Below are 17,200 nucleotides of genomic sequence, written 5' to 3'. Positions count from 1 at the left end.
GCTGCTCTAATTATTTTCCCAGAAAAATTGCAAACTCACAGGGAAAAATAAGACAAATGAGGACACAAATAGCCGTAATGCAGAATTTCTGTGGGAAGTGCCCTCAGAAAGTCACACCGAAAGTGCTGAGCTGCTTTCAAGGGACCTCACGGGGCGGGGCCGAAGGACCCCATCATGAGAGTACTGATGGGTGAATGTGGGGGTTAAGGACACTGAGGCTTTATGAAGCCCTTTTTATGGTGCATAATTCCATTCCATTTTTCCCCAAATCCATCTTGCCCTATGTGGAAGTGTCAGTAGACAGAATGGTCTGTGTTTAAAACTTGGGGTCTGGGGTAGAAGGAGCTGGGAAAAATTCAGTAGTGTTTGCACATATTAAAAAACAAAATGCACAGCTGATTTGCAGTGTATCAGCTCCAGCTCTCTCTGGTCCTAGGCCTCCAGCTGTTACGATCAGTCAGGGCTTAGGAGTTTTCTTGACATTTATCGTACGTGATTGAAATTATTAAAGCAGCATTTAGCTGGGCAGGTATCCTTAAATGTTTCCATATTTAAAGCCCTCAGTTAGAGATGGCTAGTAATTAGGTGGGTTTGGCTCATGGTCCTTCTGCAACTGGGAAGGCGGGAAACAGTTTCTGCTCTGTAAGCGAAGGGGAGGTGAAGTGAGGGGCAGAGGGCTCAAGAGCCCTTTCCCCCTTCTTAAAGGGAATCCATAAAGGGAATCCACACATATCATGAGCCTGTCAAGCAGAGGCATGTAAATCCCCAGTCAGCTCTGAGCAGAACAGATGCTGTCATTCCCTTGGTGCCATCACATTTGTGACAGGCAGAACCAATTACAAAGGTAAGGGGCATGGAAGCAAAGTATATTAGTATAGTTGCCAGGGCCTGGGGGGAGGGGAGCTTGGGGAGTGGCTGATGATGGGCATGGGGTTTATTTTCGGAGTGACACACATGTTCTGGGACTCAGTATTGGGGATGGTTGTACACGTTTGTGAATATACTAAAAATTAATGATACACTTGGAAAGGAGGGTACATTTCTGCAATTAGCCATTTTATATGGAGAAAAAAATAAGGGGGGGAAATATGCCATCATTTGCTCTTATGAGTACCCTTTCTCTGAGACCCATAGTTATGTTAGAATCTTCCACCAAACCAAGATAAGAGTTTTATAAAAGCAGGGGAGATGGAGCGAGGTCAGACCCCATTTTCCTTCTCATCCCAGGGAGCTGAGATGAATGGCCTGGGAGGGAAAGGGGACACGGAAGACCAGAGGGGCACAAGATTGTGGTGTGTGCCTACTTCTCAGGCACATCGCATGTCCACTGCCCACCAGAGGTGCCTGATATTCCACAGTACTCTTTGGATAACATTTCTAAAGGACCCCATTAAAAGGTGAACGAACCCCAAGGGAATGGATACAACCCACTTACTCCCCATTAACCCTTTAGAATGAGGGACATTATCTGAGTTACTGGACAGTCACTCGGCAAGGCCACAGGTGACGGTAACACACCATCTCAAGGCAGCACCTCGGTGATTTCCAGATGGGCACCGTGGACCACATGTGTCCTTGAAGACGGAGAGTGCGCCACCTCTGAAGAGGTGAGCTGGGTGTCACCTCCACTGAGGACACAGAGTGATGGGGGCAGATGTGCGGAATTCACCTTCAGAGGGATTGAGACTGGAAATTCCAGGTCTCCGTGGAGTAGGGTTGTGCTGCATCAGAGTGTAAGATTACCTGGGGAGGTTGTGAGCATCCCCTGGAAACCGAGATAGGAGCAAGGAGTGTCAGGGTGAGCATCTGTGTGACGTGAGGTAGCTTTCCAGAGAAAGGGACAGACCCCGCCTAGAAAATGGCAACTTGCTCAGTGAAAAGATTGCATTTGTTTAAACAGAGATCTCCTCAGAGGCCAAGGGATACAGAAAGCCCTCTTAAAGACTTCCTTCCAGAACATACCAAAACAGCACTTACTCAAAAAGAGTGAGATTATAAATGTTCTTTGTTTTATGGGCATTGCTGGACATTTTCTTTACAGTGGATCTGCACTACTCTGATGAAAGGGTAGGCGGAGGGTGGGAATCAAAAGCAAAATCTACTTTGGGGAGAAAAATAATTCCTTCCAAACTATACCAAAATGTGTAAACAGTGTTATCTCTAGGGGTTAGGATACAGCCTCTTTTTATTTGCTAATGTGCACTTTTATGCATTAAAAAATGGTTTTCAATTAGTTGTGTTAGTTTTCTTTTCATAAGAAGAAAACCATCATTTACACACCAGGCTGCATTCCAGGTAAGGCTCCCACTTTAGTAGCAGCGACGTGGAGCTCCACGCACTCGGGTAGAAACCCCTGTGAACGGTTCTGCCTCTGGTCAGTCCTCCCAGAGCGGCTTCCAAACCCTCCTTTCACCCCCTCCACCCCCAGTTTTCCAGCTGCGATTCTACAATTCACCTACACACTGAAATTCTTGGGGGGAGGGGAGGCTCTGTGGGAAGAAGAATGATTTTGCTGCTCTGATAAGGGCTTTATGCTAGAAATAATTGACCCCATGGGGCTCTGTCTGAGACCACCCATGGCTCTCAGGTGGCCAGAGGCAAGACATGCCCCCTGATGCACCTGTGTTCCCTCCAGGTGGACCTACCACGATTTCTTCAACCGGTACCGGGTCCTGGTCAAGAAGAGAGAGCTTGCCAACGCAGACAAGAAGGCCATCTGCAAGTCTGTCCTGGAGAACCTCATCAAGGTGAGCTGGGCACCCGCTGGGCCACCCGGCTGTGAAAGGTTTAACGGGGTGCCGGAGAATTGCCGGGGTGGGGGTGGGGGAGGTGGTAACTGCCTTTTTTGGTCTTCATCCTTCTTATTGCAAGTCTTTCTTAGGTGTTAATCCATTTTCCTGTATCTGTGATTGTAAAGGAAACGCCCCTTCGCCTGCCTAGAGTACGTGCTAGCCTTTCTCACACCTCAGCACGCAGAGAAAGTGAAATTATCTGTACAGTCCGCTGGGGCCCTGATGAAGCCACTCCTGGCTACAAGCTGTTGGCCTGGGCTCTCTGGCTTCTCTGAATCCCGGGCTCCATGGCTCAGCCCACCTGCCAGCTCTGATGCACAGCCCAGGGGGCTCCGTCCTGGAGCCCGGCACAGCCGGGATGCCAGCGGAGGGAAAATCCGCTGTGCTTGTTACCTTCCTCATCGCGTAGCCGCCTCAGGCCCAGCGCCAGATGCTGTTTTAAATAAGGCAGCGGATTTCATTTTAATGGAAACAACCTGAACCCATACCTAACACTTGAGACAGGAGAACTAGAAGAGCAGAGCTATTGGGGGCTTTCTGTGATAAACATTTCATTAGTTCCGGAATATTCAGAGATTCCAGCAGAGTGTGCTCCTTAGTGGTCTCAATAAAGGGTTAAATTATATCAACAGTCTTCCCTTTAAGAAGATAGTAGAAAGAATTACATCAAAAAAATTAGTTTTCAAACATTATTTTGCCAGGAAAATCTATTTGTCTGGAGTGGCTCATTGCCAGATCAGGACCTAAGCTCAGGCGTTCTTTTGTAAAAGTGACAGTCACCCTCTGAGCATTGCCAATTCTGTAGCTGTCGACAGCGCAGAATATTGTGCTAAGTATTCAGTACAGACTAAGAGGGTGATAATCTCGTTAACTGAGAGTTGAAATTGGTTAGTTGAACTCTGGTTAATTGAGGTTTTTTTCTGTGGTGCTTCTGTCAGTTTCTACATTTCAACAGCTCATTTTTCACGGATGAGAAAAATCTGTTCAAGATCAACTGCTCCTGGTCAACATGGAGCCTCCGGAGTCCTTCTCCTGTTGGTACCAGGAGCTGGCCTCTTAGGGTGTGGTCAAGATCGCCACCTTCCTGGTGGCTTTCTCCAGACTAGAAATGGAGCATGAGTACCATGGTTCCTGGGATGCAGCAGGCACCCCCAGACCCTGGCTCTGCTGAAGCCCTAGCAGCCAGGTTCCCTCGACTGAGGGCGGAGCCCCCCACCTTTGCTTCCTGACCCCTTCCTCCCTGAGATGCAGCTTCCCCCAGCAAGGCAGTGAAGAGCAGACGCAGGGGGAGAGCCCGTACCCTGCTCCTCCCGGCAGCCTGGCCTTGGAGGAGACAGTCAGTGACAGCCTAGCTGGATGCCGTGTCCCAGCTCAGCACAGCTCAGGCAGCACCGTCTGTGTGTGTGGAGCCAGGTTCCTCTTAGCCGTAGAGGGCTTAAGCCAGGAAGAGCGGTGATTCGGCAGTATTTCACAGCCATGTGTCAACCTGACACATATCCCTGTGTGTATGTATTTTCCTTAGACTTTGGCCCATTCCTTCCTTCTTATGGTGATCATGCCTTTGCGCAAAACCAAATGGAAGTTTGTTTACAGGGAGCACGCAGTTATCATGGGTTAACTATCAAGTGTTCTACCCAGGCTTGTCCACAAGCCCCCTGCTGGGTCAGTCTCTCCTTATTCACTGGGGTCAGCTAAGTGCAGGCAAGGACAGCTTATTTTAACGTAAATAGATGTAATTAAGATAGTAGTTATATGTCCCCAAAAAATCTCATAACACAGCTTGAAACTAAATAAAATTTGGGGAGTTAGTTGCAATCTAAAATTATGCCATCAACTATGTGGCCATTTGAGGATAATCTTTTTAAAATGTCAACCAGTTCAGGTCATTCCCTTGCTCAGAGCACCCCAGTGGCTCCCCCTCCAATTCTGTGGCCTTTGGTGATTAGCCCCACCACCACCACCACCACCCCCCAGCCTCACTTCCCCACTCAGCCAGCATGGCTCTCCTCCTTAAACATACACAGCTTGTGGCCACCACAGGACATTTGCATCTGCTCTGCTCTTCTTCTGAACTCCCCTCCTCCAGACTTTCTCGTGGCTGCCGCCTTCAGTTCATTGAGGTCTTTGCTCAAATATCACCTCTGTAGAGATGCCTTCCTTGGTTATCCTATTTAACATCATCCCACCCTCCGGCCCCCAGCTTTATTGCCACCCTAACCCTCACCTGAAAACATTCTGTGTCTTTGTTTGCTAGTCTGTCTCCCCTTACCATGCCAGCTGCTCAAGGGCTGGCTTCTTGTTCAGTGCTGCGTCCTGTGGTATCCCAACCCAGTGCCTGTCCTGTAGGTAGAGACAGACTCAGTGACTGTTAAACACATGCTCAGAGGTATTGTGTATCACGTGAGCTCTGGTAACGGAATTCTGCACTGGTGGGACCAGGGTGGTGGACATCTTACCTTACTGCTCACTGGTGACAAACCAGCTCCCTTCCCTGCCTTGTGAAGGACCCTGACAAGTTCCAGTTTGGCCGCACCAAGATCTTCTTCCGGGCAGGCCAGGTGGCCTACCTGGAGAAGCTTCGGGCTGACAAGTTCCGGGCAGCCACCATCATGATCCAGAAAACTGTCCGGGGCTGGCTGCAGAAGGTGAAATACCGCAGGCAAAAGGGAGCTACCTTAACTCTGCAGAGGTACTACCGAGGACACCTGGCCCGCAGGTAAGCCAAGCTGGGGCACGCCTGGGGCAGCAGCTGGGGGTGTGGAGCAAGGAACAGGGACTGGCTTTCTCGGTTGGTTGGCCTTTCTCAGCTTCTGTAATTAGAGTGGTTCCTATTGGGCCCTGTCTGTGCCCTGGCCTCCTCCCAGCAGCTGGGCCCAACTCTCTCATGCCCCTTTCACCTTAAGGTATAGGTCTAGTTCCCAGGTCTCCTGGTTCCTCCAGTCTATCCCCATCCCATCAGTGCTAGCCTGGGACTGGATGATTTAGTCACAAAACTACCATTTTTCTTTCGCTTCAACTCCAAAGTAAAATAATCTTTAAGAAAAAGAGGTAAGCAGGCCGGCCAAGTGGCGCGTTGGTTAATAGCTGGCTTGGGATGCCAGAGGACCCCAGTTCAGATCCCACATATGAGGGCCAGTGACACTGCCCTCCACAGCTAAGATGCTGAAAAACAGCTCGACCTGGAGCTGGGCTGCCATGAGTCACTGGCAATGGCGGAGGCTGCAGCCCCTGCTGCAGTGGGTTGCCATGGGCTACCGTGTGTAGCCAGCAGCCAGCGTGAGCGGCCAGCAGCCGCAGTGAGCGGNTTCCCCCAATTCCCCAATAAAAATCTTAAAAAAAAAAAAAAGGTGGACATTATAAATAAAAAAAAAAACACCTGAAAGCAGTGGAACAAAATAGAGAACTTAGAAACAGATTTTTAAGAGTCAGAAAAACTGGCTTACTAGTTGGCAATAAATGAAACGGAATTCCTGCCTTAAACTATATACGAAAATGGATTCTGGATGGATTAGAAAATGAAATGTGAAAGACTAAAATGTAAAGCCATAGCCAGTGCTGATGACAGTATGGAGCAACTGGAAACCTCATACATTGCTGGTGGGAATCAAAATGGTACAGCTACTTTGGAAGACACTTTAGTATTAAGTTATCATATGACCCAGCAATCCCACTGTATTATATATACCCAAGTGAAGTGAAAACTTATGTTTACATAAAAACTTACACACAAATGTTTGTAACAGCTTCATTTGAAATCATAAATCATCAAAAACTTTCCTTCAACTTGGAAATGGATTAACAAACTATGATACATCCAGCCAACAGCCTGCAGACTTCTCGGTTTTGTCACTGTAAATAAACATGTAGGCAGAATCCTGTTGCTTGACCTCCTCTCACTCTCCACCCTTGGGTCTCTGCAGAAAGAGGTGATTAAGCTAGGGGACAGTTCTTCAGAGCTGAATTGGGCTCAGGACCATTATATTGTTTCATTAACAAAGTACCATAAGCTAGGTTGCTTAAAACAAAAAATGTATTTGTTCACAATTCTGGAGGCCAGGAGTCTGAAATCAAAAGCTATTAGCATGATTACTCAAAAAGACCTAGGGAAGAACCCTTCCACGTCTCTCCTCTTCCAGTGATGGCCAGAAATATTGAACATGATCTTCCTTGGCTTGTAGATGCAGCATTCCAATCTCTGCCTTGTCTGACCTTAGCTCTTAAGACCTTGTCTCCAGTGTGTGTCATTTTCTTATAGAGACACCAGTCATGCGATTAGAGCCCACCCTAATCCAATTTTGACCGCATCTTATTTTGTCTAATTTCCAAATGTCACATTGAGATTCCAAGTGGACATGAATTTTGGGGGACACTATTTAATCCAGTAAAACCATCTATTCTCCCTTCAGCTATATGGGGGTTAATTAATAATGTGAAAAGGTCCTTGTAAACAATTCCATTTAGCAGTTCTCACAGCATTAAGTCTCTAATACTTCCACTCCACTCCAAACCCCTACCCGCCACTCACACAAGGGGCTAAGTTGCTTCGCCACCAACCTCCATGGCACCTCTCGACTTTTTGCTTCCAAATATTAGAGATATGGTAATTTGTTGGTTTCCAGGTAAATAATTGGTTCTCAAAAAAAAAAAAGCATCCCCATTTGCATCATTTCTGTGAGAAATATCGCCACCATGGTGGGATAAGATGTGCGTAAGTAGTCCTCTTCAGCCAGTGAGCCAGCTCAGGTTCCCTTCGCCCTCAGCAGTTTGAGCTCTTAAAGATATTTGCTACGCCCTTCTCACAACATTGGACACCCATGGAAAGCCCAAAATGGTCCTCACATCTTCTAGGGATATATTCATTACCTGGGAACTGAGTAGACAGGAAAGGGCTTCTGCAACCTCTAACAATTTAAATGCCGAAGACATAATAGTGAATTTAAGCCAATCTCAAAAGGTTACATACTGTTTGATTCCATTTATATAAGTTTTGAATTGACAGAATTATAGAAATGAGCTAGTGCTTGTCAGGGCTTAGGGGCCAGATACAACCAGGAGTCAGGGTGGCATGAGAGAGTTCCTTGATGGTGATGAGTTCTGTATCTTGAGTGTGGTTACATAAACCTATACAGAAGGTAAAATTGCAGAGCATATACACCTATAAATGACTCCATCCTAATGCCTGGTGGTTTCAGTGAGGCCTGTAGTCTCATAAATGAGGCTAAATAAACCCTAAAAATATCAGGTCCTAATTGCTGGAACCTGTGCATTTTACCTTATATATGGCAAAAGTAACTTTGCAAATATGACTAAGTTAAAAGTCTTCAAATAGGAAGATTACATTGGATCGTCTGGGTGAATGCGAATGCAGTGCAGTAACAAGCATCTTTATAAGAGGCAGAGGGAGATTTCACCAAAGAAAAAAGACAGAGATTGCAGTGATGTAGCCACAAGCCAAGGAGCACCAGCAGCAACCATAAGCTTCAAGAGCCAAGGAGTGGATTCTCCCATAGAGCCTCTGCAGGGAGCATGGCTCTGCTGACACCTTAATTTCAGTCCAGGGATAAGGTTTTCAATTTCTGGCCCCCATAACTATGAGAAAATAATTTATTTTTGTTATTTTCTTTTAGTACGCAAGCAGGGTTTATTAGTAATACATTCATAGGGAAGAGAACAGGACTAGCCAAGGTGCTCTAGAGAGGCAGAGACCAGAAAATAATTTTTTTTAAGCCATCAAGTTTGTGATAATTTGTTATAGTGGCCACATAAACCAAACCATGTGGTTAATAGTATTGTACCAATGTCAATTTCCTGATTTTTATATTATACTATTGTTATGTAAGGTGCTATTCGGGTAAGCAAGGTGAAAGATATGTGGGACTGTACTATTTTTGCAACTTCTTGTATTATTTCACAAATCAACAGCAAAAAAACTTTTACTTTTATAAAAGAAAAAAAAATCCTGTGTAAAAAAGAAACCAAACCCCATAAGCCAGTCAAAGCAAATCAATGCAGCAGAAAAATGGAGTAACTATGATTATTTTCTTGTTTTCTGACCCACCCACCTCCAACCCATACGAAAATGGGCTTCCGTGATTCTCACTTTAAAATCTACAACAGTGAGAAAGGCAACCAGCCTTGCTCTGGATCTGTAGGTCAGGAAGCAGGATGTCCCATCTACTGAGGACTCTTGTGTTGGGCACAAATAAACACCTCACAGAAACTTTACAAAAAGCCTAAAGGAATGACCCGTTACAGAAGGAGCCTGATATTCAAGAAAAGTTAGGGGTTGGCCAAGTGGCGCGATGGTTAAGAACTGGCTAGGGATGCCAGAGGGCCCCAGTTCGGATCCCACATATGAGGGCCAGTGACACTGCCCTCCACAGCTAAGATGCTAAACAACAGCTCAACCTGGAACTGGGCTGCCGTGAGTCGCCAGCTATGGCATAGGCTGCAGCCCCTATGGCAGTGGGTTGCCATGGGCTACTGTATGTAGCCAGAAGCCAGCGTGAGTGGCCAGCAGCCGCTGTGAGCGGCCGTCCAGAAGCCGGTGACTGATCTGCCTCACCCGGGAAGAGTGCAATGACGGTGCCAACTTGGGCCAGTGACGCAAAGTCCTCCACAACTAGACTGAAGAACAAAAGGATAGCAACTTCTCTGTTCCCTTTCCCCCAATTTCCCAATAAAAATCTTTAAAAAAAAAAAAGAAAAGAAAAGAAAAAGAGGTAAGCTCAGCCTTTCTGTCACAGTTAACTAATATTCAGCTTCACGATTTAAACCACCAATTTAAAAATCCCCTGGGAGTTTGATAATAAGGGCTGGAAGTGTCCCGGGAGGTCCCTTTTGTGAGCTGTTGCACTGAGTCAGCACAGAGAAGATGTGACTCGTCTAACCACAAGCGGCCAGCTAGGGGCAGAGCCCCTATACCATTCCGGCTCCCTGCCCAGCCCAACGCCATGCAGGAGAAACCACTTTATTTTAAATGTTCCCCTCCTAACTAATGCCTTGGGTTGATGAAGCACTTAAAGTGCTTCACTGAGCATCTTCACTGAGACGGGCGTGGAGGACACGGCCTCCTTGTAAGGCCCATCCCAGGCCTTTACACTACTCATCAGACTTTGAACCCTGGTTCAAAATCAGTGACCTCTGCAAATAGGGATTTCCTTGGAGAAGTGACAATAATCTTTGCATTTGGAAGCCAATGCAATTCAGTCACCTCTGCTTGAATCTGAAAAACAAGAGAGCCCCCTGGGTTATAAGCCCAGAGGAGGCATCCTTTGTGGCGTAAACTTAGAAGATTGCTCCTGCTCACACACGTGTCCTTGCAGTAAGCTGTCTGTTCAAGCATAACCAGAGATGGTGAGCGCCATTAATTACCTCTGAACAGTTGAGAGATGATCTCTGGCACAACAGCTGTAGAAATGAGAGGATTGTTAGTAGAATCAACACTGAGTCATCACTGACGACCCTCTGCCTTAGGCCCCGGATGGTGAGGCTATGAAACAGAGTTGGCCTGCGTTCTCCCTGCGGGGAGTTTGAATTCTAGTGGATACCTGTGGAGAGAGTACCCAGGGAGAGCGGACTAGGGAATCAGACTCATTCTGGTGGGCTGACAGGGCTGGGTGGGTAACCCCCTCCTTTGGGGCCGTGCTAGATGATTTCTAAGTCCTTTCTAGCTTTCAATGTTCTGAGTCTCCAGTTGAGCACTTGCGATGAGTCTGACACCAAACAAAGCCCTTAAGGAAGATAAGAAGTGTAATATTGATGTTCTGTCTTTGGGTGGTGTGCGATGGGGAATGCAGCAATAAAACAAAGAAAAGTCGATGTCCACGTGCAGTGCATCCCAGGCAGAAAGGCCTCAGATCGGTGCAGGCCTGCGAAGATTTTATGCGTTCCGCAAATATTTCCCAAGCACCTACTAGGCAGGCCCTGTACTAGATGTAGGTAGGGGTTACAAGGATTGTTGAGACACAGGCCCTGATGTCTCCAAGCATAGGAGATCCAAGGGACAAACAGAGGTGTTAATATATGACATCCTTGTGGGCTTCCCAGATTGCAGAGACGAGCTTGCAGCTGGGGGAGTGGGCCGACGAGGGTCACAGAGTTGGTCAGACTTGAACTGTGTTTTAATTTTGTGGAAAGACTTTTTGGACAGCAAGAGGAAGCTAATTCTGCTGTCCTGAGCCTGACCTTCAAGTGCCCGGGGCGTTGGTACAGCCAGTCAGGGTGATGAGAGCTGGCTTGGCCTGGGGGTGTCCAGGCAGGGCCCAGGAGGAGGGGCTTCGTTCCTGGCCAGTTCAGAGGCCGCTGTCCACATGGCTCACCACTCTGTCCGTTGCCAGGCTGGCCGAGCATCTGCGCAGGACCCGGGCGGCTGTGGTGCTCCAGAAGCAGTATCGCATGCGGAGGGCCCACCTGGCCTACCGGAGGCTCCGCGGGGCTGCCATCACCATCCAGGCCTTCACGCGGGGCATGTTTGTGCGGAGACGCTACCGCCAGGTGTGTAGCTGCCCCTGGGACTCACAGGCTGCAAACTCAGCTAAAGCTGCAGCAGGCGGATTGTCACCAACGAACATTGGCTGGGCGCTCCTAAATTTTCTCTAATGTCACAACCCTGCACTCACTAAATCCTATCCAGTGTCCCATGCGTTAGTCAGGGTTCTCGAGAGAAACAGAACCGTGTGTGTGTGTGTGTGTGTGTGTGTGTATGTGTGTGTGTGTAGGTTTGTTATGTGGAACTGGCTCAGTGATTATGGAGGCTGAGGAGCCCCACGATCTGCCCCCTGCAAGCTGGACACCCAGGAAAGCCTCTGGTGTTATTCAGCCCGAGTCTAAAGGCCTGAGGACCTGGGGAGACGGTGGTGTGAGTCCCCGTCTCAGGGCAGGAGAAGATGAGACGTCCCAGCTCAGTCAGCGTTAACAGGGGCAGACCCGTCCTTCCTCCACCTTTTGCTCTATTCAGGCCCTCCATGGATTGGATGAGGCCCACCCACCTTGGGGAGGGCCGCCCACTTGACTGATTGAGCCCACTGATTCAAATACTCACCTCTCTGGAAACACCCTCACAGACACAACCAGACACAGTGTTTAACCGAGGCACCCCGCCGCCAGTTCACACGTAAGATGAACCATCACAGGTAGGAAGGGTGCATAGTGTTGTACCCCTTTTGACAGCTGAGATGCTTGGAGAAGCTGAGTCATCACCCTGAGGGCACTCAGTCAGCCCATGGCAGAGCCTGCTGACTCACACTTGAGACCAGGGGTGATATTGGGCATCATCAGGCGTAGTGCCTTCATTTAACAGAGTAGCAACCTGAAGCCCAGCAAGGTGCGGCCAGGAGAGGGACTCTGACTCCTCCCTTCTAGGCCATTATCCAGGGAAGCTGAACTACCTGGTTAGGTAGCCCCAAGTCAGGACACCTCCCTTCCACCAAATCACCCCACACAACTGAAGCTCAAAGCTAAAATGAGAGACGGATTGGAAGGAAACGTCTAAAGTCATTTTTTTGGTTTTCTAAAATGAACATTTCTCTTCTGTGATCAGAAAAGGTGTAATTTTTCTAGATAATAAAAAATCGACCATGACAAAGCAAACGTGGTCAGGCACCAGGATGGAGCACGTGAGGTAACACATGGAGAAACCCAGACCAGCGGGAATATTCCTGGGAGATGGGTGACAACTCTGACATCACCATGGAAGGAGCAGGTGGTCTTCGGGAGGCACTAGGTTCAAACCAGCTGTGTCTCAGAGTTGTGGTACTGGGCATGTCAGTCTCTCAAGATGATTGCTTATTTCTTCATTTAATCCACAAACATTTGTTTTGTAGGATGTTAGGAAGAGAATATTGATGATGCTTTAATTTTCTGAGTGGTTTGTAACATGAAAAAAGAAAAAAAAGAAAACCAGTGGATTACAAGCCAAGTTTGTACTTGTAAGCCATTATTAACCCAGTGTGGACGCTCGAGAGTCTCGCTTCATTGCCCTGACTCCCCGTCACCAGGAGGGGATCCAAATCTGTGGAATGGGGAGATATCAGCTGGATAACCTCAATCCCCTCCAACTTTGAGGCTTCCAGACTGTCATTTCCTAACCAATAAAACAAACAAATGAAAAACTAAAAGCAAGGGTTTCACAGCTGATTCCCTACAGGCACACAGGCTGCAGAACTTGGTAAAAAGGTGTTCATAAAACAACTGGCTGGCAAAGCCTTAAGTCCTAGGGAGGCATATTCTCGCTGTATCTCCTAAAACTGAGGCTAACCGTGTCTCTCACCTCCCCCAGGCAGTGCCTGAGCTTGCAGTACAAACCCAACAGGTATGTGTTTGTCCCCTGCCAGGTCCTCTGGGAGCACAAGGCCACCGTCATCCAGAAGCACGTGCGGGGCTGGACGGCACGCCGGCACTTCCAGCGGCTACGGGGCGCAGCCATTGTCATCCAGTGCGCCTTCCGGAGGCTCAAGGCCAAGCAAGAGCTGAAGGCCCTCAAGATCGAGGCCCGCTCCGCAGAACACCTGAAACGCCTCAACGTGGGCATGGAGAACAAGGTGGTGCAGCTGCAGCGGAAGATTGACGACCAGGTGGGTGTGAGGAGCTGTGGGGTGCTCCAAGGGCATGTTTGAGAGAGACCCAAGGCTTCCTCGGGAACTGCACGTGCCAGCACCCAAGAGAGTGCACATGTCCCCAGGGTGTCACCCCACTCAGCAGGAATGGCTGCTGACTGTGGTAGGCAGAATAACAGCGCCAAAGATGTCCACGTCCCAATCCCCAGAGCCTGAGACTATGTTACCTTACCTGGCAGAAGGGACTTGGCATATGTGATTAAGTTCACCTGGAGATAGGGAGATTATCCTGGATGACTTGAGTGGGCCCAGTGTATTCACAAGTGTCCTCATAAGAGAGAGGCCAGAAGGTCAGATTCAGAGGAGAAGATGTGATGACAGAATCGGGTTGGAGTGATGTGGGGCCATGAGCAAGGAATGCAGTCAGCCTCCAGAAACTGGAAAAGGCCATAAAATGGGTTCTCTCTTAGAGCCTGTAGGAGGAACATAGCCCTGCTGACCCATTTTAGACACCTGACCTCCGGAACTATAGGATAATAGATTTGTATTGTTTCAAGCCACTGACTTTGTGGTTATTTGTTACAGCAGAAAGAGAAAGCTAATATATTAGACCCTAGTCACGTTTTCTTGCCCTTATAGAGGAAACATGGTGTGATAACAATAGCTGGCATTTATGGAGGGTTCACTGTGTACCAGGTGCTGTCCTAGTGCTTTGCCTGTGTTAACTCTTTTAATCCTCACAACAGTAAGGTAAATAGCATCATCCTTTTTTTTTTACTAGTGAGGAAACTGAGAGGGTGAGTGACTTCCTCAAGTCACACAGGTGACCATGGCTGGGCCACAACTTGAACCCCAGCTGCCTGGCCCCAGAGCTCGTGTTTCTTACCACTTTGCCCGTCTGCCTCTCTGTTGTTTTGTGTGGTGGGAAGAGCATATGCTTTGGAATCACAAAGAATCCGATTCAAATGCAACCCCGCTGCTCAAAAATTGAGTGACTGGGGCCAGCCGAGTGGCTCAGTTGGGTAAGAGTTAGCTTAAGAGCACAAGCTCCGAGCAACAGGGCCGCCGGTTTGATTCCTATGTGGGCCAGTGACGCTGCGCCCGAGCTGAGCTGCCGCTGAGCTGCCAGCAGGTGGCAGGATGGCTCAGCTTGTGAGAGCACGTGCTCCTAACAACAAGACTGCCTGTTTGATGGTGGGCTACTCCCGCTAGCAACTAAGACTGAACTCTGCACCTTGAGCTGAGCTGCCGCCCAGATGGCTCAATGGATAGAGCATGCGCTCTTAACAACAAGTCTGCTGGTTAGACTCCCACATGGGATGGTGGCTACACCCACCTGCAACTAAGATTGTAACACAGCACCTTGAGTTTAGAGACCTCGAGCTGCTGACGGGCAGCCAGATGGCAACTGGCGCCCTCCACAACAAAGATTGAAGAACAACTTGGCTGGTCCCTCTCCCCAATTTCCCAACACTGTTTCCCTCCCCCCAATTCCCCAATTTAAAAAAAAAAATTGAGTGACTGATTTACCCAATTTGAGTCTGTTTTCTTGTCCATAAAATGGAGCTGATAGGGCTATAAGAAGAGTGATCTGCCATGTATGAAGGGCCTAGTATGCAGCAGGAAACTTGGGAAACGGTTCAGTGATATTATGTTTAAGCTTTTTCCTTTGTCTTTCTACCCTGGCCACCATCTCATCCATGTCAGTGAATCACACAAGTGACAAGTCATTGATCAAATCCCTGCAGGGGGGGGTACTGTGCAGGGTACCGTGAGGGACCCAAGACAAGCGCAGGACACTTGGCATCCTCCATCAGGTTGGAAAGACGAGGCGTGCCGTGTGCGTGCACACAGCCATACACCCACTTTTTGGTGGTGGCCCCAGTGGCCAGTCTTCCTTCTTCTCTTCAGAACAACTCTATTGACTACTTCTGGTTCTTGGTTAGGCTCAGTGAACAGAGGGTGACTTTGACACCCATTGGATGGTGTTTTACGAGGGAGCAATCTGACACCGATGGAGCCCACAGCACCCACTCTCATAATGAATTTCTGGGCACCTGCCATGTGCCAGGACCTGTGGTGGGTGTCCTGTGTTCCCTCTCATTTGACCCTCACACAACTTTGTGAGGTCATTTTACAGATGAGGAAACTGTGGATCAGGGACATCACATACCTTGCCAAGGTCACAGACTTAGGACGTTCTGGAACCATCATTCTAACCCTGATGTCTGTCTAATCCCACAGCCATAATGGGGGTGATGCTAGCATCTTCACCCCAAACATCACTAAGGTCTCGGACCTTTCCTGTGTCGTCGCTAAGTTGGGTTCCGGGAGTTGGAAGTAGGCCCACTGTTACTTGGCTCTTGCAGGGTATTATGACCAGAGGACCAGGCTCCTGCAGTGCCCGGAAGGTTTCAGGTGCCTCCTGAGAAGTGGGAGAGGGTGGGAGAGAACCTAGTGTGCCTGGTGTGGGGGTGTGGAGAAAGAAAGAGCATTAGAGTTGGGCCTCCAGGCACTGCTTCGGAGGTCACTTGGTTTTATTGCACCTATTCTATGCTAAGCATTTTTAAGGCTTCTCATCACCCCAAAAGGGCAAGAAAATCAATGAGCCATTTTATACTGTAGGCAGCTGCCCAGAACAAGAGCCCAAAAGCAGAGCAGACATAGCAGTAAGATGTTCCTGCTTCTCTGTTCTTACAAAGCACCAGGATTCCTGAAAAGAGACTGTCACCTTGGATGGTTTTGTTCTCTGTGTGAGGTCTGCAGGGTGTGCGGATTGCCTTGGCTTTTTGGTGGGGAAGCAAGACAGCTCAGTGCAGGGTGGAGGACCCTCGGTTCCTGCCCCTGGTCAGCCTGCAGTGACATGCCAGGTCAGGGCAGAAGGCACATCTGCTGTGAGGGACAGGAGTGAAAAGAGGTCTGGCCATTTGAAAAATGCAAGCACAGTGGTGGCCAAGTTTATTATTACTATCGTGGCTGTTGATGTCTGACCAGAAAAGATACTTGGGTAGTCAAATTTTGCCAATTAACCTTCTGAGAAAAGTACAGTCAGAGGAACAAGTAGGCTTTGTTGGCACCACGGCACCCTGCCAGGAGCCCCGGCCACCTCGGCCCTTGGTTTCCAGCCCTTGGGCCCTTCATTGGCTTTGCTGATTTCCCAAGTTGACTTGAGAGGTTAAAAATAGATCTGGTATTTTACAACCCATGTGCTTGAACATCAAAGAGAAGCAGATTTAAATGGCCTATTTTTAAAAAGAGCCTTTTGCCTTAAGCTTCCTGCTTGGCAAGCATCTGTGAGTGGTGGCAGGTGTTACCTACCCTGGGCAGGGTGCCTGTGTGCAGAGGGTGATCAGGAGGGGCAGCGAGGGTGGATTAGCTCTTTCTTTCTCGCACCCCTCCCTGTGTTGCCTGACTACATTCCTGTCAGTATTCTCATATGTAACTCATTTAATCCTCACCACCGCCCTATGAGACAGTAGTATTCTCATTTTAAATGGGCTCAGAGAGGTTAAGTAGCCTGCCCAAGGTCATGCAGCTAGTAAGTAGCATGACTGAGACTAAAATTTAGCAGTCCAGTTCCAGAGCATGTTCTGCCACCTCCGACCAAATTGTAAGATACCTGTCCGGGGGCTGGTCAGGTGGCGCAGTTGGTTAGAGCACGAGCCTTGAGCAACAGGGTCGCTGGTTCGATTTCCTCATGGGCTAGTGAGCTGCTCCTGAGCTGAGCTGCCGATGAGTGGCCAACAGGTGGCAGGATGGCTCAGCTGGTGAGAACACGTGCTCTTAACAAGGTTGCCAGTTCGACTCCTGCATGAGATGGTGGGCTGTGCCCCCTGCAACTAAGATTGAACA

The 17,200-nt window shown here is 48.5% G+C and overlaps 1 protein-coding gene across 1 annotated transcript in view; it reads left to right on the top strand.

Annotated features, from left to right (window-relative positions):
- MYO5B (myosin VB) overlaps nucleotides 1–17,200 on the top strand; it is a gene marked incomplete at its 5' end in the record, with an annotated part of 222,481 nt that overhangs the window by 136,041 nt on the left and 69,240 nt on the right. The window contains 4 exons of the mRNA XM_019633054.1: nucleotides 2,636–2,747; nucleotides 5,297–5,508; nucleotides 11,132–11,288; nucleotides 13,127–13,366. Coding sequence (XP_019488599.1) covers nucleotides 2,636–2,747; nucleotides 5,297–5,508; nucleotides 11,132–11,288; nucleotides 13,127–13,366 — 721 coding nt within the window. The remainder of the gene's footprint in view (nucleotides 1–2,635; nucleotides 2,748–5,296; nucleotides 5,509–11,131; nucleotides 11,289–13,126; nucleotides 13,367–17,200) is intronic.

This window comes from Hipposideros armiger, unplaced genomic scaffold, assembly GCF_001890085.2.
Source record: "Hipposideros armiger isolate ML-2016 unplaced genomic scaffold, ASM189008v1 scaffold_1234, whole genome shotgun sequence".
NCBI lineage: Eukaryota > Metazoa > Chordata > Mammalia > Chiroptera > Hipposideridae > Hipposideros > Hipposideros armiger.
The sequence above is the reverse complement of the archived record's forward strand: the minus strand, read 5'-3'. Positions and strand labels throughout refer to the sequence as shown.